At 39.4% G+C, this 26,169-nt stretch overlaps 5 protein-coding genes across 14 annotated transcripts in view; 1 reads left to right on the forward strand and 4 right to left on the reverse strand.

Moving 5' to 3' along the window:
- LOC107035935 (protein HGV2) overlaps positions 1-695 on the reverse strand; it is a 14,538-nt gene extending 13,843 nt beyond the window's left edge. Inside the window, exon 1 of the mRNA XM_015253599.2 lies at positions 417-695. The gene's annotated coding sequence lies outside the window, so the exon portion shown is untranslated. The remainder of the gene's footprint in view (positions 1-416) is intronic.
- A 1,346-nt stretch (positions 696-2,041) lies between these two features.
- On the reverse strand, positions 2,042-3,791 carry LOC107036212. The gene is made up of 4 exons (XM_015254421.1): positions 3,702-3,791; positions 3,483-3,624; positions 2,416-2,649; positions 2,042-2,298 (listed from the first exon to the last, which is right to left on the reverse strand). Exons 1-4 carry the CDS (start codon positions 3,789-3,791, stop codon positions 2,042-2,044), a joined length of 723 nt encoding a protein of 240 aa, XP_015109907.1.
- A 1,844-nt stretch (positions 3,792-5,635) lies between these two features.
- Positions 5,636-9,241, forward strand: LOC107048793. The gene is made up of 4 exons (XM_015272191.2): positions 5,636-5,716; positions 5,851-6,177; positions 6,279-6,432; positions 8,753-9,241. Exons 1-4 carry the CDS (start codon positions 5,636-5,638, stop codon positions 8,812-8,814), a joined length of 624 nt encoding a protein of 207 aa, XP_015127677.1. The 3' UTR covers positions 8,815-9,241.
- On the reverse strand, positions 8,352-11,874 carry LOC107048782. 3 transcript variants are annotated; one of them, XM_015272176.1, is made up of 6 exons: positions 11,553-11,874; positions 11,232-11,472; positions 11,029-11,155; positions 10,591-10,904; positions 9,116-9,289; positions 8,352-9,040 (listed from the first exon to the last, which is right to left on the reverse strand). In XM_015272176.1, the coding sequence occupies exons 1-6, from the start codon at positions 11,566-11,568 to the stop codon at positions 8,935-8,937; spliced, it is 978 nt and encodes a 325-aa protein (XP_015127662.1). In that variant the 5' UTR covers positions 11,569-11,874; the 3' UTR covers positions 8,352-8,934. The 3 variants fall into 3 exon arrangements, with proteins under 3 accessions (XP_015127662.1, XP_015127653.1, XP_015127643.1); XM_015272167.1 differs by lacking the exon at positions 11,553-11,874 and having other exon boundaries at positions 11,238-11,519; XM_015272157.1 differs by lacking the exon at positions 11,553-11,874 and having other exon boundaries at positions 11,232-11,519.
- Positions 11,875-11,963: 89 nt separating this feature from the next.
- Positions 11,964-26,169, reverse strand: part of LOC107048755 (ATP-sensitive inward rectifier potassium channel 12-like) — a 35,041-nt gene continuing 20,835 nt past the window's right edge. For 4 of the 8 annotated variants that reach the window (XR_001461697.2, XM_029125970.1, XM_015272115.2 and 1 more), the window contains one exon: positions 22,886-23,184. Coding sequence is in view for 3 of the 8 variants with exons in the window: in XM_029125968.1 (XP_028981801.1) it covers positions 12,856-14,057; positions 14,870-15,927; positions 22,650-22,873 (2,484 nt within the window). In the remaining 5 variants the exon portion in view is untranslated. Of the gene's footprint in view, positions 14,058-14,869; positions 15,928-17,772; positions 18,562-22,649; positions 23,185-23,272; positions 23,360-26,169 lie in introns of those variants that run through there. The other 4 variants (XM_029125968.1, XM_029125969.1, XM_015272103.2 and 1 more) reach the window with 4 other exon arrangements.

The following is a 26,169-nucleotide window of genomic DNA, read 5'->3' on the forward strand; positions in this document are numbered from 1 at the left end:
GGCAAGGGGGGAGAGGTATTAGTGAGGTTATGTCGACCTCTCGACCGCAATTTTACGACACGCACCAGCATGTTGCACGACACAGCACAAATGTTGTTAAATTTTCAATGGAATAGGGTATGAACATCCAGTTTCATGTTTGCCAGCTGAAATTTTGGGTTTTATCGATCGTAAACAGAGGCATTGTGAGGACAAACAACTTTGCCCCTGGCTGGAAATTGATGGAGAAAAAAAATTCTAAGCGGATTCACCGGCCTCGAGGCAGAGGAGCACAGGAGACATTCTAATGATTTTCGATATTGTAAAATGCCTCTGGAACGTGTTTGGTCATTTTAGGGGGATAAAGTCAGGGTTTTTTCTCGGGACATTCATGGGAGGATGGACGATAGAGAGGTAGAGGATAAATAACGACGTACCTTCAACAGTTCCCTCCAAAAATCACACGCCTGTTATTTCTCCGTATTTTCTCTGAATGCAGTGCTCTCCCTTTGTTCGTCGGGAGATGGATAATTTCACGACGATCCGACGACGATGGATATTGTCTGTATGACTGAAGCTACGGGGTAACGATAAAATAACTCGCTGAGTTTACTTTTTCCCCAAACACAATGGCAAAATGAGCCGTTAATCGGGAAACTGTGTAGCTCTCACCGGCGCACGTTCCACACGTAGGACGGGGCCACTGCTCACACATGCGAGAGGGAACCTGGGTTGACGCATGCGCGAGGGACGCTCTGCCATATTGACTAAAACCGCGCGCTCTGGTTCACACGGGCAATGGGGGATACGTTTGAAATGTTCAATGCTCTTTCAGTCTGTTTGTTTTGGGAGTTCTAAATTTTCGCGATTTATTTGAGGAGAATTTTGCGGAAAAGTTCGTGGTTATTTTTGGAAATTAAGGTCTGGGGATTGTGGAGTTATAAATCGTGTGATCAGGATTGAGGAATTGGAATCATTCTTGAATTACACGTGTGGAAAAATTCAATAGACAAACTTGGCGAATTCGATAGAAATTTCTATTGGAATTCACCAAAAATTCTATTGGGATTCTGTTAAAATTCCATTTGTTTTTTTATTTTGGTTCTATTTGAATTTCGATTTTTCTATTTGGGTATTCTCTTGGAATTTTTTCTATGAGAATACTTAGGCATGAATTTTCCAAGTTTTATTCACTCGGATCCTATAATTCCAAACAAAACAAAATATAGCGGAAAAAACTCGGAAAATTCGCGCCCAATAATTGAAAAAAAAAATGTCAAGAGCAAAATTCAAACAGAAAAATCGTAATCTATTGACTTTCTCCCGAAACAAATAGAATTTTAATAGGATCCCCATACCTTCTACAGAATTCGCTAAGGTTTTCTATTAAATTTTTTTCATAAGTGTGAGAATTTTTTAATTTGGATTTGGAAAAGATTTTTTCTTCTCGAGAAATTGAATAGATTAATTTGACGCTACAGGCGATGCATTCCACAAAAACGAGAAGTTTTGTCAAAATTCCGCATCAAATTTTACGTCACGACACCAATAAATTGCATCAATTTCTCAAGCGAAATAATTTCTCTTCGATGAAGAAATCGTATGTTTCGTCATCAGGCCGAAAAAACTTTTCTGGCGAATATGAGTTAGAAAAGTTTTTTTATGCCGTATGTCGAATGATATTTTTTGTCATTCTGGTCGTAGGCAGCGAATGACAAAAAATGACGAAAAAACCTTTTCATTCCCGCATAGGGATCGCTCTGAGAATGAATGTTTGACTTCCTTTTTATAGACTTTTTTATGCATTTTTGATTGTTTTTCCTTTGAAAAAAAAGGGAGATCCCTGGAGTAAATAGCTCCTTCACACTCCAAATGACCAATAAAAATGTTTCATTGTTATGTTTTCCAAGCTGCACCGCCTCTCAAAGGGGTAATAAACTATTTTCCAAGGGTTTTAAACTAAACTACAGCCGAGCAGGAAAGGAGATGTTATCTCTTTGAGACGGGAAACTATTTGAATACTCCGAGGGCTTGAATATCTCAACACTTCTTCACCAAGTATTTATCCAATTTTCTCTTTCTCATTTGTATAAATTAGATTCGTCAAACTTTTAACACGTCTTGCATTATTCTTTGAGTTGAAAGTTACTCCATTTACCAATTCATGCAATACCCCGTTCCCAACGAGTCCATCGTTTTTCTCTTGATTTTGCATATTTCCAATCTCATCAACAGCTCTCACCCTCTTACGATGGATGTATTCCACCCAGGCTTCCATAAAGCTCGCAAAAACGTCACACCAGTGAAAAAGTTGTTCCACTGAAAGGAGAAAGGATTAAAAAGTGAAACAAGAAAAAGAACTTGTAGATCGCACTATCGATTGCCAGTTTGATTGAGGAGTTTCTGATGTACATGATGCTTTTTTCCTTTCCTTACCGAATAGAATGAGGGTTATAAAAGCGAAGGTTGTGGCAGGGACGAATACATAGGGTATCTGATTGTACGTCCATCTCAGGAGGGTAGGTGCCTCGTAAAAGAAAATTCCCGTGAGTGTATTGAACATCCACGGAAAATAGAGGAATGGTATTCTGTGCTTTTCACCGATTGTCAACAGAATTGTTGATAAAACTGCGGAGACGAATCTTCCCATTGTGATCTTGATTATGACGTCTGGAAATTCCAATAATTTCTCAATTATTCGAACCATTTTCAATTATAAATTTAATGATTTCGGAGGAAAATTATTTGGGTAAAAAACTCAATGAAAATTCTACTGGGATTGTTAGTGAAATTTTATTCGTTTTTCGGGGTTCAACAAAAAAAATTCGCCGTCATTCCGCGTTTTTTGCGGATATTAGAAAAGAGTGAATAGAATTTTCTAGCGAATGCGTTGGATTTGCGGTTGAATTTTTCCATAAGTGAAAGAAAATATCTCTAAAATCATTAAATTTATCGAAACATGTCCGAAGAATTTCTTCGTAGGGCATAAAATTCACTACAAGAAGCATCGCCTGTGAGAATTTCTCCAAACCTCTTCCTCTCGAGGATATTGTCAATATGATTGGGGGGCGTGGGCCAATATGAACACTTTTGACTTTTTTGAAATATTAATAATTCGTTGAACAGTTGAGGAATCCGTTTCCTCAATTTTTACTATTTTTTCCTCGCAAAATAAAATTCTTCCCTTTTGTAAAAATGAATCTGCTCCCGAGCGCCTGGAAATAGGTAGCCTCAAGAATTGAAAATTGCAAAAGTGATTTACGTCTCTCAAACAAATAATTTTTTAGCAGGAATAATTTTTTCTCTCAGTGCGAAGTACTAAAAAAATATTTGAACAAACGTCTGGGGTGTCACACTCCGCGCGAGGATCGAAGGGTTAAAAAAAAGTCGAGTGTTCATTTAGCCCAACCCTCCCCTACTTCATCAGCTCTCGAGAAAGCCAGCAATCATCTCCTCAATAGCTTTTGATTCCACATATAATACAGTTACGAATATGTAATTACTGTACGACCGCCGAAATATCGCACTGAACGCCGTCGACTTTGTCACAGAGTGCCCAAGCGGCGATCGTGCCCCAACTTCCAGGGTGATTGAACTCAGACAAGAAACCACAAGACACATAAGTCGTAAGTACCATGTTCTCGTCTGGAAAATTACATCCAACTTTGAAAGGGGGTTATAACCAATCAATAAACCCCGTACCACCGCCGCCCATCACTTACCTCCCTCACACCCTTCCCCCCAAAACTATAACTCTCCGATACCGAACCGTTAATTTCTTCATTCTTACTCGTCACCCCAAATTGCTTCATCCTCCCGGCTTGACAAATGAGACTTAAAATTTTTCAAATTTATTTCAACACTCGTGACAGCCATGATCCCTCATAAAAAAACTCGTGAAATAAATGAAGATCACGGTAACATGTACAATCAAAAGAGACTAAATTTTAATCCCAGCGCATGAGTTATTTTCAATGGTATGAATTTCTAATTTGCCGATGAAACAGACAAAAGACCTGTAGCCAATTGTGCACCGTAAAAATAGCTAAAAGTATGCCATCGAGCTTGATGTGTAATCCATCCAAGATGAGGCGCATTATAAAAACTCCAATCTCAACGACAATAACGCACAGCTGCATGAGAAGCCAGGGTGTATGAAGCATCGGATATCCCTGCCTTGCAAATACACAAAGGAAAAACCACTTTAATTAAATTTTTTTTCCTTCCACATTCAACTACCACATTAAAAAATTACCGTCATGGCACCCAGCATTATGAGTGTATAGTGCTCAATTCCCAGTATCGAAGTCATGAGCTTGAGGTCCCGTTCAACATTGGCTGGTACTTTGATAAAAAAAATCATTACTCTGTGCAATCCCTGAAAATTGAATGAGTCTCTCCATTTTTAAAAGTTACTTACCAACGTCAGAATCCCTTCTCCTGGTGATAGACCGTCCCGGTAGTTTATAATTTACGATACGAACGATGTCGAAAGCCGTAATCACCTGGAACCCAGGAAGGCGAAAACTTTCTGATGATTTTGCAATGAAATTCGCGATAAAATAGTCATGGGGATTATTACGATGGACTAACGGTCCCTATGAGTCCTAGGAGGATAACACACAGGTGGCTGCCCATGCTCCAGTGGTCGCATAATGTGCAAATAATTCGGCCAACTCGCTGAAAGCATAACAGTCTCCAATGAAAAAGCCACAGGATTAATTAAAAATTGGAAAAGCGGACAGGGGGATGAATATTTGGATGTGATTTTAATGATCCTCGTCATTCTGGAATTATCGGAATCCCTGATGCATGGTGAAATAATTGAAAGTGATGGGGGGTAGACGTTTAATCGATAACTGTCCCTCGGGTCATAGTGAAACTTGAGGGGATGAGTTCATACAGTGAGGGAGGGGATTTAACCAGCGGGCATATTCTGTCACACGACAATCAAACTACAGGAGGTTAATCAAGTTCTAGTGGTTTCCAACGAGATACCAGACTGTGCACAGCTTTGCCTGACAACTTTCCATTGCCTTTTGCTATTCCCCCAAATTCTCCAGCAACTCATTCTCCGTGGCTGAACGATACACTTAGAACTTTGATTTTTTTTCAACTTCAACTCACCGATTTTTTGTTTTTGTCGAATATACCAACGAAACGGCAGATTTCACATTTTTTCGACACTCTCATTATTTTTTATAGTTGTTTTGGGGGGGGGGTTTACTAATGTGGTAAGTTGCATTTAGTTTATGTTGAATTTACTGAATTTAGCTGCAGAAGAATGATGGCAGCACAACGTTTATCTCTTTTCTCATTATTTTCATCGCAAATTGAATTCTCGGACGAATTGAAATAATCGTAAAGCCGATAGGATTGTGGGAAATGAGAGACGTGATAAGAAAAGAAAGATTGTATTGTGGATGGTTTTTTATATTCTCAGAGGATATAAATACCAATGGACAACTGAATTCCACCTGCTCTCAACGGTTTCATCAGCCACAACTGACTGCTTTACCATTAAAAAATGCAATAATTATTTTCCGTTAATTTCTGAATATAGCTGCAGATTAAAAGGCAGAGCGAGCTGAAGTGTTGATCCCCGCAGTCCATCAATTCTCTTTAAAATTTCATGTCAGTGTAGAAAATTCATGAAATGAGTTATCAAATCGACGAGACTGGCTCCAATGAAGGACGTGTTAAGAAAGTTAAAGCTGCAGAAGGCCAAAGAGCGCTGGTATGTGGAGAAAAAAAAAATATAAACGAGATAGAATTTTTCATACGCCAAGGAATTTATTGAACTCCTATGAACATCAATACACATCGTTTATTAATTTTTCCTCTCCCGGTTCTTCTCTCAAAATAAAACAGCAACCAACAGACTGTAATGACGAGTCGGAAAAAACAGGAGCGGGCAAAATCGTTGAGCGTGAAAAAATCAGTGGAAATGTCAAAGCATGGTCCAACGAAATTTATCACACGATTCAGGCAATACTGTTGGCCTTTACTATTTTGGTGCTGAGTTATCATGGTCTACGTTATGGACCCATTGAATATAGTCTCTTGGAAAATGGTCAGAGCGTTCATGGCATGGTACCACCACGAAAAGCAGTGGTTACCCTCAGTCTCGGGTACTCGTTCACGTACTCGGTCATTTCCTCTCTGGCTGCATTCATGCTTGTTTATTCTCTAGTATCGGTGAGTAAACTTCATCAGAATGTTTACAATGTGTGACAGAACGAGAGACAGCGGGGGGTATGAACATTATCTGTGAATGCATTAAAATATTTTATGCGCAGATGAAACCTTATTGGAGTCTACCCACGATTGTTCTGTGTATGGCTGAGGTTGTATGGGAAGTTGGCGATGCCATTGTAGCTGTTTGGCTCTTGTTCACACGTCTCAGATTCACCACTGCTCTCACATACACCGCCGGTGCTGCATTCGTTATTAGTATGTTTTGATGGTTTCGATATTATGCATATTTGGTAATTAATTAAAACTTTATCATTTCAGTTAGGCAGTTTTAATTGGATTTTATAGTCGCGACGTATTGGCTTTGCAGTTGAAATGCGAAAGTAATGGAAATTACAGGGTTCGTTATTTTGAAAGGTTGAATTTTACGGAGGGAAAAAATTCTAGTTATGCCCCGGTGGAAATGATGAGAGCTCGGGAACACTGCTATTTGTGGGTTTTTTAGAGTGGTTTTTGATTCGGTGGATATTCGCAACCATTTCCATGAGAATTTTCGAGATAGTTGAGTGCAATTTGTGAGTGGTTTGTGATATTCATCCTGAGGGGGACGGCCCCTCCACTTATTTTCTATTTGAAACGATAGGTCGGGACTCAATTTCAATATTTATTGGGGATTTATCGGGTTTCGTTGTGAAATGTATGGAAAATTCTCTGGAAAAGTGTTCGAGATTTTCAGTTTCTAGGGCTGTTGTGCTTATTTTCTCTTATAAATAAATTTTTTCTCTCGTATGCCCTTTCGGGTCTTTACGATTTATTTCCTTCCCGCCCTCAACCGCATTCCCCTGTACCGCATTCCCCGAAGGACAAGGGAAAACCTCAGTTGAGGGAAAAACCTGCCCAGGTGCAGTCGTCTCTTGTGAGACTCCCGCTTGACAAATGAAACTTTGAGATTTAGAGTGTCAAATTTTGGACCCCCAGCCGGGAATTGAACCCGGGTCTACCGCGTGCCAATCGCACACTCTACACGGAGACAAATATTCAATAAAAATGACGTATTTTTTTCGTAATTCCGGAGCGAAATGTGGTTGTAGGAAATTTTACGCAACTGTCACAGAAAATTACGATACCGTCACTTAAATTTTCTGAGTCCATTCCGTAAACGGTGAGCGAATTATGAGTTCCGTAATTTTTACTGAACATTTCTCTGCGTGTAACCACACAGCAACCGCCATCGGTATTTTCTCTTACATATTGTCCATTTTTTGGAAATAAATGTAGAACATGCAGCGCAGAAATTAATTTGCCCCAATTTGCAATTGCTTTGACGTAAAAATGTCATTCAATGGGTGAACTGAAATATTTCATAATGACAGGTACTGAATATTCACATTCGTCTCTATTCAAAACGTCAAGTTCAGATAAAATACAGAAATTCTGTAGAAATTCATCATCTGATGAGTAATATTTCAATAGTAAGTTATGTTCGCAATTCATAAAATGAATGCCATTACGGTACTTTATTCCTCTGATGTTTATTCAACTCTTGGGAAAAATACAAATATACGAGACGCGTTGCAGAAAATCTCCCGCTCCGCATTGTATCATTATTTTCAGTCTTTTCAATGTAGAGTGAATCTCTGACACATTGATATTAATTCTTACTATTATGATAATTCGCTTTCAATATTGATCGAGAATTTATCGTGTTTTATCGCGAGATAGATGCTAAGTTTTTTGAAAAAGTGTTGGTGATTTTTAATTTTTAGCGTTACTGTGCTTGATCTCTTTGACGTATTATCAATTTCTAAGAAAAAATGCACAACAGGTAGCGCGGAAATTGATTTTCCCCAATTTGCAATCGATGTTATGTGAAAAGAAAATTTAATGAGACTGTAAATTTAAAAAATTTTACTCAATATCGTGATTCAACTTTTTACTATTAATGGAAATTTAATTTTTTAATCCATTGAAATTTCAGCATCTGCTGAGCACATAGTTTAATTAATTAATTTATCCGGTTTCATGAGAGAGTGAAAAATTGACAATATGAAAATTAGAAGACAAAAAATCGAAATTTAAAAGAACAAAAACCATTAATTTGATGAAAAATTAATTCTCAAAAATAATATTAACCAAACGAGTATAAAATGGAGCATATTTTAATATGATACGCTTTATTCCGTTGATGTTTCCTCAAGTCTTGGGGAAAATAAAAATACAAGGATCGTGTTGCATAGTATGTAATCCAAGAATCTGTTCGCTCTTCATTATATTATAATTTTCAGACCTTTTAATGTACAGACTCATGTGGTATATGTTCGCATGAAAAGGATCCAATTTATCCATATTGAGTTATGTACACTCCAATAATATCGATAACATTCTGCACACTTTAGGCCCGAAATTACCTCGATAGCATGAAAAATTTGCGGTTAGAGAATCTTCAAAAAATGTTTCAACACTGGTTTAAATGAGAGCCCTTTCCACACGGACGCGCACATATTAATATTGATTCTCGCTGTATTATACTAAACCACTTTTTTTTCAACCAATTTTATTAAATGCATTCTTGTTTCAGTGGGAGAACTATGGTGCTGGCTCGGTGTAGTTCGCCTGTACGAGCTGAGATCTTTCGAGTAGAATTCACAAGAATATCATTTCAGACTTCAGACATTAAAATCGAATTTTTTGCAAATAAAATTCCGCATCTAAATTGAGAATACAATGGCAGTTTTATCTTGAGATAGTAGCAACGTTCGGCTATGACCTGTGAACCCCCTCCGGAAATATCACTGGGCATGTAAAACGATGGGAGATATTCCAAGATATATTGTTGAGAATTTCCACTCCGATGCATTTCTCTCTTCTAAAATATCCAATAACGACGATATATTCAATAATGCATGTATCCATCATACAAAAGGATTCAATAGTCACTTACCCAGCGCAGAAAGAGTTATAAGCATCTCTCATACATTTCTTTTCATCCCGGGATTCTGCAGCCAATTTTTTTAAAATTACCTCGAAGAAAGCGTGACAAGGAACAGGCGACACTTGGAGACTTCCATCCGTGCTAATTGCTGCATTTTTCATCGGTTTGCATAACTCATTCGATCTACAAATGTCATCCGAACGTCAGCCAAGCACTCAGACATGAAAAGAATATCATAGAACTTTATCAAAGAGCTCTATTTGAAATTTTGTTAGTGCTTCGCCGACTCATTGAAAAATTCCGCAGCTTGCCCACAATTAAAATTTTGGATGAAAAATATTTTATGGATAAAATTAATAAAGTTTCATCTTTTTTACGACTTATTGTTTTAGATATTTCCTTTAGAATTTGCTCGGTATAAATGTCACATAATTTTTGAAAACTAGATTTTTTTCTCTTTCCAAGTTTTGAATTTTGATGTGAATATTTCTATATTTTTATGATGAGGACAATTTTGGGAAAAAGTCTTTTTTCATCACAACGTGTGGAGGGTGAGTAGAATTTCATCAATCACGCGAGACGTGCGTGAAATTTCACTTTACGCACAAGTGACAAAAAACACTTTTACGCACTCGTATCGATATATACTATTATATAAATCTTCTTGAAAATTCGAATAAAGGCGAGGATGTTGCATACTGCAGCAATCAACGTAGAAACTTCTAGGAAATTCTAGAACTTCTTGGAAAATTCTTAACACTAGTCTGGTCACCGAACGCCCCCTGCGGCTCTGGTTACCGCCACGGGGATTCCCCGCCGTCTTTAAGCTCTAGCCTTGCCGAATTCACTCTACACTGCCCGGGCGCGTTTAGCGAGTTTCCGGCAACGTCGCGTGATGGGCAATTTCATTTAACACGGGAAAAAATAATTCATCTGTTCGGAATAATTTGTTTTCTTTAGGAATTTCGGGAAAAATGTTGTTCTAAAAATTACCATAATTTTTTAAACCCTTCAATTGACAAAGTCAAATTTTTTGGAATTTTCCCGATTAGCCAGTCAACTGTAATTAAGAAAAACGACGCGTGGCGGGGTTTTCCTCATATGGTGACCAATCTAGGGTTAAACATTCCGGAGAATTCTAGAAATTTACTCAGTTTTAGAAAGATACGAGAAAGGGTTTCCATGCTGCAGAAAATTTGGAGCATCCCCGAAAAACTTGAAGAAATACGGCGGACAAAAATCTATTGATTTTTTCTGCAAAATATTTTCCGTTGAAATTTTCAATTTAAAAAAACGCAGAATAGCTGCAGACGTTTCCAATAGAATCGTCGAAAACCTGATGGAATTTTTATCAAAAATTCAATAGTATTTTGCGCGTTTAGCCGGGAAAAAGAATTTTCCAGCGGGTGCACTAGATTGCTGTGTGCAATTTTTTCCGTAAGTGCATATCTATCGTTAACAACCATTCCAACTAGCGAACCAACCGGCAAAGATAATCCTTCAAGTATTTTATCCCATCAATTTGCAGTGGATTCACTGCAATCCCAGCGTAAGTCCACAATAACTGAGATTTCACTGCAATCTCCAGCAACTTGCCATCAAATTTAGTATACACTTCCCCGAGAATAGATTTTCTGAAGAGCGTTGAAGCGACAATATCGATGCTGCGTACATTCGTATATCTCTCAGTAAGTGCACTCACTGCGTCTTCTGTGGCGCCGAAATTCAGCGTGAGTGAAGTATTGACAGGTGCTGAGGAAGTCTCGGGTACATGTCGTTGAAGATTCACCAGATACACCTGCGAACATCCATGCATGACGAAAAATTCCCAACGAGAAAACGAAAAAAAACCCACTAATAAAACGTATGAATCCTCAAACAGCGAAAAAAAAAAATCGAAATATGAATATTCTGATAAATACATGAAGCTCGGGAAACTCGCGTGCTGATGATTCAATGGCACAGAGTTCATCCTGTGTCCAGGCGTGACTGGCATGCTTGATGCAATAAACATTTGGATAGTCCTCAATTTCAACATTTCGTGATACGCTACAATACCAGGGAATAAAATAGCACTGTGAGAATGAAAAATATCGATTTAAAAAAAGGTCACACTATTTCATACCGACACCTCGGTTTCCTATCCACTGCAAAGAGAATGATGGTGACAAATGCGAGGGCTATGAAAGCAGCAGATACGATGCAGACGGTCGTGAAAATACTGAACAGGTGGGATGGCCATTCTGCCAAATGCATCGCAACGCCCCTCATAATAACTGGTTTTAAAGCTGGATAATAATGTTGAAATGATGAATTAATATCCTCATCGTCATCGATCAGCAGTGGCTGGGCCTCCGCGTCGTTATCTGAAAAAGTAATTAATCTCTCTCGTCCATTCATTCACCCACTGGTTAATAGCACGTGCGGAAATAAACATTAACATTACCCCGTGTCTTCCTCATTTTGACGGTTTTATTACACTGGCATTCTGCATTGCTAAGTGGGCCATTTCATAAATGATATTAAAACCGAGTCAGCAAAATTTCACAATCGGTTTTACCCAATGGCGTTGGAACACTCCTGTGCACTGCAATGAGGCTTTGTAAATCCCACCAAATGACATAATTCTCGGTAAATCAATTACTCGCATTAATGCAACGAAGTCAGCTACATGTGCGAGTGATTTTAATGTGAATGAAAACAACGCGCAAATGTCACAAACAATGACACAAGTTATCGCGTTGTATATTAAAAAATGCGTCGAAATAATTATTGGCTCTTCACATCACACACTCATTACCCGCTACGAGTTGGGAATTTTAATTGGGAAACAGGTGGGATGAAAAGGCATTTTAAATTCATTTGTAGAAAATATTATTTTTCATTTATCTTCAACGTCTCACTGAATACATTTTCTCCGTCTTCCCATTGCTCTTTTTCAGCATTACCTCATATTTTCATTCTAATACAACTCACAATGACTATCTGCAACAATGAAATGCAATGATAGCGGTAAATAATTTATCAGTTTAATTAACATTTGCGCAAAAGCTCGGCTGTAACGTGTTCACCTTCGATATTTTCATGCATATTTTCATTATCATAGTTCATAAATCATGTATAAACATGCACAGAGACGAAAAAGTTTTTTCGGCTTTAAAACGCGAAAGGGTACGTATGCGTGGGCGTTTGCGCATTGGCCTATATACACTATTATACCGGTACCATTGCATGCAGGTAATTGTTGAATTACATTCTAGAAATTATCCCCCTCATTCTTGCACATCACACGAGGTATTCACCCATACCGGAAGTTTAGCCCTCCTCCTCCCTGTTAAAGTTCACACAGGATATTGGCTATACGAAAAGACTAAACTTGACTTTATCAGGAGAATCTCCAGCTGCGATTAGCATAAAGCGATGGATAGAAAAGTTCCACCAAATATTCTCAAAAAGAACTTTGTATTTTTCTTGGCACACATTTTCCTCTTATTACATCATTCATACCGTAAAACTGTCCAGCAGTTTACTTTATTGTCTTATTCAAACTCCATTATCATACGTTTCAAAAAGACTATTCTGAAAATAAATACAGTAGTTCACATGATGATCAACCCTTTGTCATAATAATCCCGAATCTCATGAATTATCCACAATTTTTAAAACAACGTTTTATATTCATATTAAAAAGTACAAAGCAACAGCGACAGGAGTAAGAGAAATAAATTACACCTAGAGGAAAATAAACGTCAAACACTGGTGTGCGATACAGTTTGTTTAACATTATTTTCATGACTTTTTTTCCCACCGATAGGGACAATATCCTTGGTAGTCCCATCGCTGTCTGACGTACTACTGCTGGAGCTACTAGTTCTCGTCATTACATGATTGACATCCTGAAGCTGTGCATTCTCGTAACTTCGGCGATTCCGTGAAATAATCGAATTACCAGGAAGTCGGAGTTCCTTCCTCGTAGACTCGGGACTGGAGCCGGAGTGTGGGCTCTCAGCAAAGCCCGACTCAGGCGTTAATACAGACTCTGATGGTATTGTAACGATAATGTCATTTGGTGAAACTATTGAGTCAGATGAGGGTGAGGGAATGCTTGTGCAGGATTGTCGTGTTACTTCACCGAGATTTGCTGCTCTCCTGGGCTTTTCCATTTCTCCATCAGCATGTACAACTGGATGATGACGCTTCACTCTTACATCCGGCATTTCCCTAGTCCCTTTGACACCATTCATACTTCTTCTCATTACATTCAAATGCTCACGACTGCCAGTGTTTCTCCTTGAGCCAATTAAATTTTCACGACTACCAACGTACAAATTCCTCGCACTACCATTCCAGCAGTCTGGTCTCTCTAAAGGCACTAAAATGTATTTTCTCGAACCACTCAGATTTCTCCTCGATCCATTGAGCGATCTCTTCTCATCCTCAATGTGAGGGTAATTCTTGTGATTAAGATTTCTCCTCGAGCCACTCAACGACCTCCTCTCCTCATCCAACAATGGATACCTCAGCAAAGTCCTCCTGGGACCCACTGATCTAACGAAATTCTCCTCCCGCATCATATCCCCATCCCTCGTCTCCTCCTCGTACACAATCTCACCGCTGTTTTTTAAAATTTCACGATTAACCGCCTCGGGTAATTGCTGCAACTCCATGTCTCCAATTACCTGAATAGCATCAGGATCTACCTCAACCACTCGGTAAGCCGAGTCACGGTGGGGTTGGGGTAGTAAATGTGGACTTGGCATACGCTGTTGACTCTCACGACACACTCGGCAGAAAGTGTGCTCCTCGAGGCTATTATCACTCTTGGTGCTCTCAGTCCTCACCATTGAGCTTGGAATTATCACTGGATGACGATGATGATGCGAATGAGGGTAATGATGATGAGTGTCGTGATATGGCTCCATCAAGAGTCCATCTTCATCCATTGGAAAACCTGAAAAGCCCTCTAAACTTTCATTCCTCGGCATTTTTTTTCCTCAAGAAAATAGAGAGATGAGTCTTAGGAGAAACCTTCACCCCGACAATTCAACAGACAACCACATCCGCATTGTTTAATGTTTTAGTGGATGAGCCCAACCAATGAATTTTCAACTTATTATGCTTATTATTCCCAGTCGACCGCACAACATGAACCCATGAACCTCTCAGTCACCCCCTCCCCCACCCAAATACCCATTGAACACATTTTAAATTTAAGCTCGTGGGGTCTCATCAATCAGTGGAATGTCGATATGGAGCTTGGGAGGTCCTTGAAACGATGTATCCTGGGGTGACACCAGATAACCAGACCCATCGCTCTGTGTGTACGTAGTCAATATCACAGGCGCTGTACGCGGCTCACTGGCTATTTTCCTCAGTCCACCGGCATCTATGAAATTACATCCAGCACCAATAGACAATGAGACAAAATGCAAGAATGAAAAAGGAGATCAATAAGTTCCAACTACATGTCTATTAGAAAGCATTAAAATGTAACAGCACAATTCCATTGAGAAGCGGTTAAACCATGCGCATTACAAGCATCTAAATACAAAATAGCTGCAAATCTCTCTTTCAAGTCCCCCCTCCCCCCGGCATCTGTTTATTTTCCTCATTAACACGAGCACTGCGTCACTCGTCAATAATGAGAGAAGCAAACACAAAGGTGTTAAGTTATCAGTTATGTTATATTTTTGCAACAGTTGATTGCCAGTAATTAGGTAAATCGATACAACAAAACGATAAAGAAATTAAATAAATACTTACCATTCCCATGGCGCAATTCATCTTGCACCCGATAGAACTCAGCTAGTTCACGTCCCGAGCACAAGGGCGTATCCACTTGTGTCGTTGTATTGAACAATGAATGATCCACTTCGTATCCCTGTCGCTCCTTGGAGTAACTGACCATGGGCTCAAATCTGTGGCCCCACAGTATCTCCTGGGGCAGATAACTCGAGCGTGCTTGAGTTGTTTGTCCAGTCGACTCGATTGTTCCCTCGAGTATAACAACCACCTCAAATCTCTCAGTCAACATATCCTCAGCCGACATACTGTAGAACGGTGAATTTGAATTGATTTTATGGATTATCGTCATCGGCCAAATGAAGAATATACTTCCATTGTGGCCGTCAGTGCCAACATCGAGCTCCTGCTGATGTTGCGCCATTACTTCGCCCTCCTTGGTTGTTCTAGTGCGAATAACTTGTGCGCGCACTGTTGCACCAATTATGTGTGATTTTCTCATGTCAGCAACGCGAAACATAAGACTCAATTCACCGTCACGCTGACATATTACAGCATTTCGGGAGAACAGGAGGGTCTGTGTGCGCTGTTTGGGACGGCTCATCTTGGCAAATACAATGCCGACCATGAAAGCTTGGATCATTACCCCAGCGATACTCTGTATACACATGACAAATATTGCCTCCGGACACTCCTCGGATGTTGCCCTACTGCCATAACCAATGGTGTGCTGTGTCTCGATTGAGAACAAGAAGCAACTTGTAAATGAGTGAACATTGTATATACAGGGCGTCCAGTGATTCAACTCCTGCATGCCCGGCAAGTGTCTCTCGTCAAAATCCCCGTGGGTGAAGGCAATCAGCCACCAGATAACAGCGAAGCCCAGCCACGAGAGGACAAAACTCAGGGAGAAACACAGCAGTGTCCAGCGCCACTGTGTATCAACGAGGGTGGTAAATATGTCCTGGAGAAAGCGCAGGGAACGACGGGATATGCGAGACTGGAGGACATTGCACTCGCCATTCTTCAGTACAGCACGGCGACGTATCTTTCGCACTGGACCCGATCGATATCTGCTCCTGGAATGTGGAAAATTCGGCCTGGATTAGTGCATCAAGTGGTTTAAGGTCACAGTTTATTTGCCATGATGACAGGCATTGATTGCAGTTTAGCGTATTTATCATTCTGCAAATAAGATAAGAGCTCTCTCGTGTTGCTGGTAATTAATGCTAATTAATTGCCGGAAAAATAGGATCATTAGGAGAAACGTCAAAGAGTCTTTGGGATTTGCTTTTTTACGAGGGCTTTGAGGTGATTGTCGTAACGAGTGAATCGCGACTCATTGTTCATTCACATTCAACTGACCGAGAAATATCATTGTCATCAGCACTCCATTGTGGACGTAATTCACAAACAACATCACATGCCGCCTGAATTCAATCGACTTCCAAGTGACAAAACTCGTTGTTCACCTCGTGTTATTAGTGAATTTCACACGGCAGTCCGCAGTTATAGTTGAGCATCGTCTCATAAATTTTCTCATGACGTATTGCCGCTCGTTATATTTGATAGAGGATGAACCTTGGCCTTACCCGCTGGCTTTCCCAACTTTGTAAATACATATTTATCATCAAAAACCAACGCTGTTAACTCAACGTTACAGAGGCTTAAGGCATCACCAAGTTTTCGTGAATAAACGTGTTTAAGTACAATTTATCATTGCAAACCTTCCACGAGTCTGGTACACTGGGGGAGTTGATGGAGGGCACATATCGTGGAGCCAGTGACATAAAATACTGTTGTACAGATAAGCTCGGAAAACAGGCGAGTCGACAAACCTCAAATCAAACTATGTACCCTTTCGTATATTTCTCCCATCCCCTTGTCATCTCTACCACCAGCCCACTCCATTTCCATTTACCTCGTCGTTAGTATCATCCCCCTGTGCAAATCTACGGGTTCAAAGTTTCAATGGCCACGGCAATTGTTCATTGGAAAATTATTACTCACGCGAATTCATGACACGTTTTTTTTATTTTCTTTGTTAATCCCTGAAATTGATACTGCCGCGCTTGTCTTTTGGCACATGCGAGTGCACGTTTTATCGACTTTCGATGGTAAAAAAAATGATATCATCGGACAAACGAGGTATATCTTGATTATGATGTGATACACGTTTTTCGCCTTTCTTTTGTATTGAAGATAATGGCAAGAGAAATAAATGGAAACATCGAGATTATATTGTGAGGAGTGAATTGAGGCGTTCGGGGAGTATTGCTGAGTTAATTACTGGGTCATGTCATGCGTTGACATTTAATTGATTCATGTAGATGAGTATTTCGTAATTCCGGCGCAAGAGATTAATCACTGAGACACGTGTAATCATACGATTTTGAATTTCGCTTCTTCACTCTGGTTTGAAGCGTAAAACATTGATAATCACCAGTGCCCGTTTTTTCTATTCACTTTTTCCAACTAGGAAGTGGTACCCGGATTGATTTTACATGTCAGTGAGTCAGAGGGCTCAGGAACTAACTAACGAACACTAGGATTGAATCGTCGAGCCGTCTAATTAACATATTCTCCAAATTATCCTCTGATGAATGATGTATTCCAGGACGCTTAGCGCGTTATCTTCCCCTTGTATCATGATACGTATTAGATCTACATCGCATACATAACAAACCTGTCAATATTAAATTTATGATTCCCATTAATTAACAGCAGTAATGACATACTATTTCGATATAACGATTGGTTTGGTGCACCACACGTGGGCAAATACACCCATATTAGCGGACAATAATTGATATCCTCGACCAGATGAACAGCTAGAGCAATAATTAATAATCGATTAAACAAAAATGCAGATAGACGACTGTTTCCAACGCAATAAACACTCAATATGTCTTTTCAATATCTACCTGCTTCTGAACGAAGGATTCGGACTCTGGCAATTGCTCTTCGCAACTTTGATGACAATCGGTGTTTGACACCTCGACGGCAGTAATTTCTGATCATCACCACTCTCTGGACTTGCCGAATTTCCATGATTTATCTTACTCTTCATATCACCATTCATTTCAATGGAATTATTATTCTTTCCCATAGATGTTAATCTCAAAATCTACGTAACACTCTTGACCTTTTAAATTGTAAAATGTCTCAGTAACCTTGATACTAGATAACTCAATACTCTCCAACAACAAGACCAAGATAATGACTTATCGATCCAAGAGGCAGTTTATCGTGTCGATGTGAATCGTGGAGAAATTGGGTCAGGTGCACCACAAGGAACTCTGCCCATCGACCATGAGTCTCGACTGAATATCAACGACACATGAACATATTTGCATGTGTTCCAGGTACTAAATTGTCTCCCTTCTCTCTTCCTCCCTGGCTCTCTCACTCCACACTAAAGTGCTGACAGTACTTCCTCTATTGTTTACCGAAAAACCCAGGAACAAAGAAAACTAAAGTTGTAAATGTCCAAATGTTCTTATCATGTGGTCTACAACTACTGGAACGTGACAAAACTGATACTGTGCTGGGACTGACATGTAGCGTCTTATATGCTCCTGCAACACCTGACCACTGACGGTCACTTATCAGCCACTAACAGAGCACAGTTTGCTCTTGTTATTTGCGAAAAAAAAAGAAATATCCAGCATTGAATGTTCCGCGCTTCTCCGTATTTTCACGTGTCGTCATCGAAAGACTGCGAGCGTCCATTTCTATTTTTACATTTGACATATGAATTTCCTGCTATCGAAGATCTATTCACCAAAATAATTCCAATCACCTTCATCATGCCGATTGTTATCAAGGGAATAACTTTCGAATTGTCATAGGAGAATATTCTTATCACTCGAGTGAAATGAAACTAGCACACCAACACTTGACACATTGGAGTGGCTCAAGTACTAGTTGATAACTGTTTGACACGATGAATGGCATCTTGATTGCACCGCAAATTAGTATCATTGAATAACCCACTCAGCGATTTGACAATGACAACACCGAAAAACGTCAGCCCCGAGGAGACACAGACGACTGACAAGGCCCGATGTGCTCCTTATCACTGTACACTCGCAGATATCTCTCTCTCTCTCTCTCTCGACTCGTTACTGAATTGTTATCAGGAGGTAGAATGATTCCTTCGGCAACTTCACTGAAAATCGCTGATTACGCATCTCTCACGAAAGCAATCCTACGTTCGATGTAGTCTGAGTGAGTTAACCAAAGTACTTGCAAACTCAGCAGTTATTATCAAACCATCGCTTTATTTATCCCCCAATCTCATTCGTCCCGATCAGTGAAATAAAAAAGATGAGCGAAGCATAGAATTCCCCCTTTCCACGGAGTTGCACCTCAATTAGTCACAATTCCTTTATCTCATCGAGTCACTCGCCACAAATCCCCTGTAGTAATAAAAGCCCACCGAGTGAAGGAACTAAAAAACATGCAAAACCATTTTGCGATCGCCTTTGATACCATCCATCCGCTATCAACTACCTCCGATCAGACCACCGGAAGTTAACGATTACAGTGCCACGGGGATTACCGTGCTCATTGTTATTACGTTCGCGTTTAATGTTCTCAAGAGTGTTAAAAAAAGTATCAAGTTTGCTCCATGAACGAGAGAGTTAACTATTATCATTCGCAACTCATAACCAACTGTAACACTGGACCGAAAAGTTTGTGCCCGCACATGAAGAGCCGCGGAACCTGTCGCATCAAGGGACCCGACACAATGCGAGTGCCCGGAAAGGGTCGATCAACGTCACTGGCAGATTAGAGCCAAGAGGAATTAATTTATTCCCTCCGCCTCCTCTCTACATAAGCCAAATCATAAACAATGTAATTATACGAGTAACGAGAGACACACAAAAGGAGGTGGAATCAAATGATTCACGATGATCATGAAATATCTGGGCCCTGGCTACATTCATCATCACTACTAGTTTCTCAGTTAATTCGCGTGATTGTTGTGCACATTACATGTGGGTTGTCACTGCAATTGGTTATCTAATTATTGCTTGAATGCAGAAATGAGGAAGTGAGGGAAGAAGTTGAGGAGAATTGCAAATCGAGGATTCAAGTCGCACGGATAGAAAGTTTCGATCGAATTTTTTGTGTCAAATACTGGAATTTTTTGGCATGCCGGTGACATTGCCATTGAAAAAAGCCATGTTTTCATGATTTGGGAGAGAAAAACCGTAAATTACAGTTGAATTATTCAGTGAAAATGGAGAAAAATTTTAAAAGTTTAGCTAAATTTATGAATTCATTAATTTTCAGCTGAATCTCAAAATTTCACAAGATATTTCCCCATGAATCGATAAAACTGTTAAATTTTTTTAATGCACAACTTCAGTAGCCTAAAACCTGACTCTTTCTACCTTGTGTAATTGCAACCAACCAGCTGTCTCTTCTCCTTGATACAGTTCGTCTCCTACCGAGTGTACGTCTCGTAGCTGTTGTCCTGACAATGTTATTCCTGGTTGTACCAGGGAGGAAGCTTCTCTGTTCACCGTATTTACAACCATTCGACATTCTACCACCAGTTCCCTCGATTTGAATTCACTTATGTAACATATATTCGGGTCTTTGGCACTACACGTTCCACTGAACCACATGAAAGACCTCATTATTCAGCAATCCTAGCTCTTTACATTCACTCATTCACTGAGGCATTCCGTTGTTTAATTGATTTCTTTTATGTATTTAATTGTTCTGACTATTTTGGATTGCTATTAAAATTATTGCTAATTGATGCTGATACAGGTGCCACGATGTATCGGTAATGAACGAATGGAACAACTGTAATAAGCCTGCCGTACCAATCATGTCGTGGTCATGAGAGACTCTGATGATTGCTTTTTTGTTCGTCGATGATTGTATGACGGAGAGCTACAGGACCGCGTGGGGACGGATTTAAGATAAGGGGGAGTTGTTGCGATAAATGGGACGAGACGCTGGCAATGCATGACAGAAGCCCGCCAGACATTTAATTATATTAATGTAACTGTTCTTGTCGTCATTGTTTATCGAACGCCTCTTTTGTATTTTATTATTTTGCAAACATCGATGGGAAGTTCGCAGAACGAGACGGGCGGGCCCTCTTGGCAGTGGGATCTCAGAATATAATTAATGTCGTATAGTTGAGGCCGCTCAGTTGAGAAATGTTTTCGCTTATTTCAATAATCGTTATTCTTTTCCTCGGAGTGGAGAAGATTTATCTCAATTCTTTGAATTTTTTCACTTGTTTATTTGATGGGTTTTATCAGGGGTGCGAATGTATCAGTGGAAATGGTACATTCCAACGGTCAGTGTGTGATGGCATTGCGTTTTTGATTGCACGTTTCTGATCAAATGCCACAGCTGTTGATGCATTTATAATGAGTGCTCGAGAATGAAATGTTTGATTTATTCGACGTGTTGTTGTGGGATTAATTGTTGGTATTTTTGGAGTGAGTGGACATACAGGTGTCGATGTAATTCGCGGATTATTGTGGAGGAAAACGTTGGGACAAGTTACTGAAACTGTTGAGTAATTGTGGAGTGAGATTCTGGTCTAAAAATTGACTGATTGACAGGTAATTTGTTCTCAAGTCGTAAAATTTATCTAGAATTTCGTAAAAAATTACGCCAGCGAACATAAATAATTATTCAATGTCTACGATTTTTTCTGTAACGTTGATCGATTCTCTTTCCCGGACATTGTACAGTGAATTTTCACTTTCGATCCTTCCCATGTGTTTCACATCGTTTGCCAAGAAAAATTAATGTACAGGTGCGGCAAATTTCGCTGTACAGGGAAGTCGAATTTTTGCCTCCACACGTGTCATTTTTTTTCTGAATGACTCGTAAGATATTTTTCATTAAAATACATTTCCCTCTACGATTACCATTTATTAATGTTCATGTTTACCGCAATTTCACATTATTTCTACTTGAAATTTATGAATTCACTTAAATTTTCACCTGAAATTCAAATTTCCGTAAGATTTTTCCCCATAAATCGATAAGATCTCCTCCACTTCAGGTTTTTTATTGAATTATATGATATTTCGTTCGACGATTACCTCTCGAAAACTAAAATTCGCCGAGATTTTCCGAATAACTCCTCAATTTTCCTTTCCACGTGCAATTTTCAAAATTCTGAAATGGATTGAAACGAAATATCTCGGTTGACAGGTACTCGTTACGGCACAAAGTAACGACCCATAACGTCCCTGTGTCATCTGTCGGCCATAACACGAGATAACGTAATGCAATTTGCGTGCACACGCTAGTGTCGGCAAAACTACTGAGAAGCAATGAGAAGTATCAATCAAAACAAACTTATTTTCCAAGAGCAATAATATTAGTCGAGTGTACATTAACAGCAATGTGCAATTTGAATCGAAACCCCGCGTATCTGTGCACATTTGTACCACGCTAATCAATTTTCCAACCACAGCCGGGTTGACAGAAGTGTGCACAAGGAATTACTTCAACTTTGAGTGCCGATAAACCTTGTCCAAGGCCACAGCAAATTACCCCAGGTGTATGTGCAGCACAAATAAAAAATAAAAGCCCACAAGTGAGACCAGAAACCGGTTAAAAATACTCCGGTTCATGCATTGATGCTGGACTTCCTAGTTTTACAAAATCAATTCAGAGAATTCACCGTATAATTCGTCATTACATTAATAACTGGTTACATCGTCATCAAACGCACGCATTACACTCCGCCATCAATCATCATCTAATAATAAATCCGATAATAACTGAAAATTGTTGAAGCTTCTGGTACCTGTATGAGTCCTGTCGACCAACGCCACCAATGCTGCTGCTCTGCGTGCTGACCCTCACCAGTGTGACATTCCTGGGTATCTGAATACTTCCCACATTTTTCTGCGACAAGAGCGGTGAATCCGCCCGCGGTGCATTCCCAGTATTGCCATGTGTCTCAGTTTCCTGCTCCTCCTCCTCCTCAATCGTACCAGGCAGCTTAAAGAGCTTCTGCGGCTCCTCCATTCCTGCTGTATCAATACTACCAATTCAACTTGCACCCCCAAAATCATTAAGTCCATAAATTCCGACTCTCCTTATTCGCTGCATAATTGATATCCCTTGGATAAATTAAACTATCACAAATTGTTGAGAAATGCCAATTGTCGAACCATTCAGCACGACGGATTGTATCGTTAAATAGCAAGTGTCGATGAGGAGTTTGCCCGGACGGGCATCGAAATCACCATGTGCATCATCCTCTTATCTCATTCGGATTGTCCCTAGATCGTTCGTCATCGTTTCAATTGGGGGCATCCTATACCGAGACGTTCAATCTGCAATGAAATAAATGATCGTTTTACACGGACAAATCCTGAACGATGACACTCAGTCGTGTTGAGTAATAATAGAGAGTAAAAACACCTAATCTTGTCTTTTTCACTGCGAATGCACGAGCTCAACTGTTTGAGATTCTCGCCCGCTGCACACGCTATTGTGCCAACGGATGCTCATGGCTTTTGTGCCCCTGTGGATGGCGGGGGATACTGTTCGTGCCACGAACGCATCATCCAGCCTCACTGTGTTAGTGTACTTCAATGAGTGTTACGAATATACTTGTATCTTTCGTTGGAAATTTAATCACGCGTATGAATGCAACACTTTATTTCATTAATTTATCTTTAGTTCAACCGGTTGTCCGTGAGGTTTACGGGAATCTCGTCGATTCACTGATCGAAGTTCAGAGGATTCTAGATGGAGTAACGGACTATGTACATTGGCATATTCAAATATACATTTTTTTTCACTCATGTCCGAGGGAGAGTTGTAAGTGTGGCCGGTGTACGAGCAACAGGTTGGTACGCGCTGGCGGTGGGTTTATAACGGACCATCAGAACCCGCATGATACTAAATCGAAGGACAATGTCGAGTGGGATTAGGTTTATCAATTACTGTGGGAGGACTCAGTTTTCGATCTTTCTTTCGTTCACGGAAAAAAAATATATTTGAATCAGGGATCCCCGTCAATATTAAATTTCTGTGATATACAAGGATTTGACCCTTACATTATTGAAGGTTTAAAATATTTTGGTTCAATTTTTCAAGTAATATAATATTAATAATCTGATTTGTTACGAATAATGATATGACTAAAATTTGTTAATATGAAACTGTAAATTTACTGCCAAGTGAATAATTCAAATTTCTTGAAAGGGAATTTTCGATAATAAATATAGATAAGTAATCGTCAATCTTCGTACCTCAAATTATTGATTGATAGAATAGTTGAAAATTTGAATATTTGAATTGATGATACTTAAGTACTCAAAAAATTTCAAGAGTCATGTTATCTAATTGAGGGCTACAATATTAACCGTAATAAAATATTACAAATTTGGCTATCCCGGATTTGAATTGAGTGTTAGGCTGGGTTGTAACAAGCCGTCTTCAGTGTAATGTAGGGGTCAGGCACTAAGTGTCAGAATATAAGGGTCAAAACATTGGGGCATATAAATAACTATTAACGAATGCACACGTGGGGAGACCAAATCCACCCCAGCGTTCAATCAAATTCATTTTTTAACAATAATCCTTTCCATCAGTGTAGACAGAGACAGAAAAGTTGGAGAAATATTATGAAGTAAATAACGGCAAATTTTTCCGAGCGAAATAGAATCGTGAAGCGAAATTATCAATGCAGATAAAAAAAATGAATAGTCGGCTCTAGAGAAAATTTCATATTTTGCTAAATAAAAAAATGACTCCTGTGGGAGCGAACATGTTTGTTCGAAATTTTTTGGAGGCAGTGACTGAGATTTACGCGCTCCGGGCAAAATATAGAATCGGTGATCGATATTTCGCTCCGTGATTATTCGAGTTCTTCAGTAATTTTTCATCAACATATGTAAATTTATAAATTAAATTGCGTGGCCGAAGTTCTAGAAGAATCAGGAATAATTCGCGTCATTCAGATTACATTGTGAAAAACAAATCATTTGTTTAAACATTCCGGTCTCATGCCTAAATTTTTGAGATTGTTCAAACTCTTGGGAATTTCATTGTTTGCATAAAATTCTGAATATGAACAAAACAATGATTTATAGAGAAAAAATGTAATTTCGAAAAAAGTAAGTTCAGATTAGAAGACTATTTTCTAACAGTTCAAAATAGAAAATAAATTGAAATTTAAGTAATCAAATCCTTCTAAAATGTTCAACTACGAATGCAGCAAAGAATTTGAACAAAAAAAAATGCGGGGAAAAACGCTACACTATTCCAGAATTCATTTGCATGAACATGTAGTCATGAATTTCTCAGAAGGTGATTGAACATAACAGATGATATCTTTCTCACTTTCCTGATCATTCGCAATTGATTAACGAGCTAAAAAGTTTCTAATGCTTCGTTACTCCGAGTTCTTTAGTTTTTGCGATGACCATTTTACGTCTACTTGTAATTTTATGAAGCATTTGCATAACTCTTGTACTTCCAACATTTTTATCTCCAAACGACCTCTACTCTGATACTCATACCGGTCACTCTCGTACCGCACACTCTCGTCGCCTCACACCTGAATTTTCAATTAATATTGTAGGAAATAATTTAAATGAAAGGGTATAAACTCAATAAATCCACTCCCCAAATAACTTTTTAAAAGAGTAGATATTGGTCCATATATTCTCGGATCGTCTTCTTTACAGAGTCGTCATTAAAAATGCAAACAATATAGTATTTGAATAATTATATCTCAGTCGGAAGAGTGCTCTTGCCCACGGTCCAGGGTAGACTATCGACGGTCCCGTTCATCGTGGGGACCCCAGACCCAGGTTCCATTTGTTTCGACTACGTCGAGATCTGCGTCGCCAACGGATCGATTGCTAAGAGGATGTTTACGCTATAGTACGCATGCATCTCTCCGGATAAAGCTAATTCCGTCCCTGGCTACGATTATCCAGTCCCAATATTAACACGTGGATATTCCCTTTACAATATAAACAATAAATTCAATCGGATGGTTATTTTTCTCGTGTCATTGGCAGACTCGAAAGTCAATGATTTTTCCTCTTTTTTATAATCACACGCCACTCTCCTCATATGAATGGAGGCATTGAGTGTTGTCCTCACAGTTTCACCGGCACGTCCCACCCATCACTCATTTCCCCCCTCTCTCTCTCTCACTCTTCACCTCAAACCATTAATTCCCCCAGCAGTAACAATAAAAACATAGAAATGAGTGAATTCCCCGCATAATCGAGAATGAGGTCCCCGGTACTCTGAATTTTCATATTAATCAACTGAAAATTTGCGCGCGTGTTCAAGCA

Source organism: Diachasma alloeum, unplaced genomic scaffold, assembly GCF_001412515.2.
Source record: "Diachasma alloeum isolate Michigan unplaced genomic scaffold, Dall2.0 Dall_scaffold_00176, whole genome shotgun sequence".
NCBI classification, from domain to species: domain Eukaryota; kingdom Metazoa; phylum Arthropoda; class Insecta; order Hymenoptera; family Braconidae; genus Diachasma; species Diachasma alloeum.

Coding starts and splice junctions, on each gene's coding strand:
- LOC107048782 (XM_015272157.1), bottom strand. CDS start 11,506: ATGAATGGACGAGAGAGATTAATTACTTTTTCAGATAACGACGCGGAG. Junction 10,905..11,028: donor GCGAGTTTCCCGAGCTTCAT/GTATTTATCAGA, acceptor GGATGTTCGCAG/GTGTATCTGGTGAATCTTCA. Junction 9,290..10,590: donor TTGAAGGATTATCTTTGCCG/GTTGGTTCGCTA, acceptor TGACATTTGTAG/ATCGAATGAGTTATGCAAAC.
- LOC107036212 (XM_015254421.1), bottom strand. CDS start 3,791: ATGAAGCAATTTGGGGTGACGAGTAAGAATGAAGAAATTAACGGTTCG. Junction 3,625..3,701: donor GGGGGAAGGGTGTGAGGGAG/GTAAGTGATGGG, acceptor GTAATTTTCCAG/ACGAGAACATGGTACTTACG. Junction 2,299..2,415: donor TATAACCCTCATTCTATTCG/GTAAGGAAAGGA, acceptor TTCTCCTTTCAG/TGGAACAACTTTTTCACTGG.
- LOC107048793 (XM_015272191.2), top strand. CDS start 5,636: ATGAGTTATCAAATCGACGAGACTGGCTCCAATGAAGGACGTGTTAAG. Junction 5,717..5,850: donor CAGAAGGCCAAAGAGCGCTG/GTATGTGGAGAA, acceptor AAAATAAAACAG/CAACCAACAGACTGTAATGA. Junction 6,433..8,752: donor CGGTGCTGCATTCGTTATTA/GTATGTTTTGAT, acceptor TTCTTGTTTCAG/TGGGAGAACTATGGTGCTGG.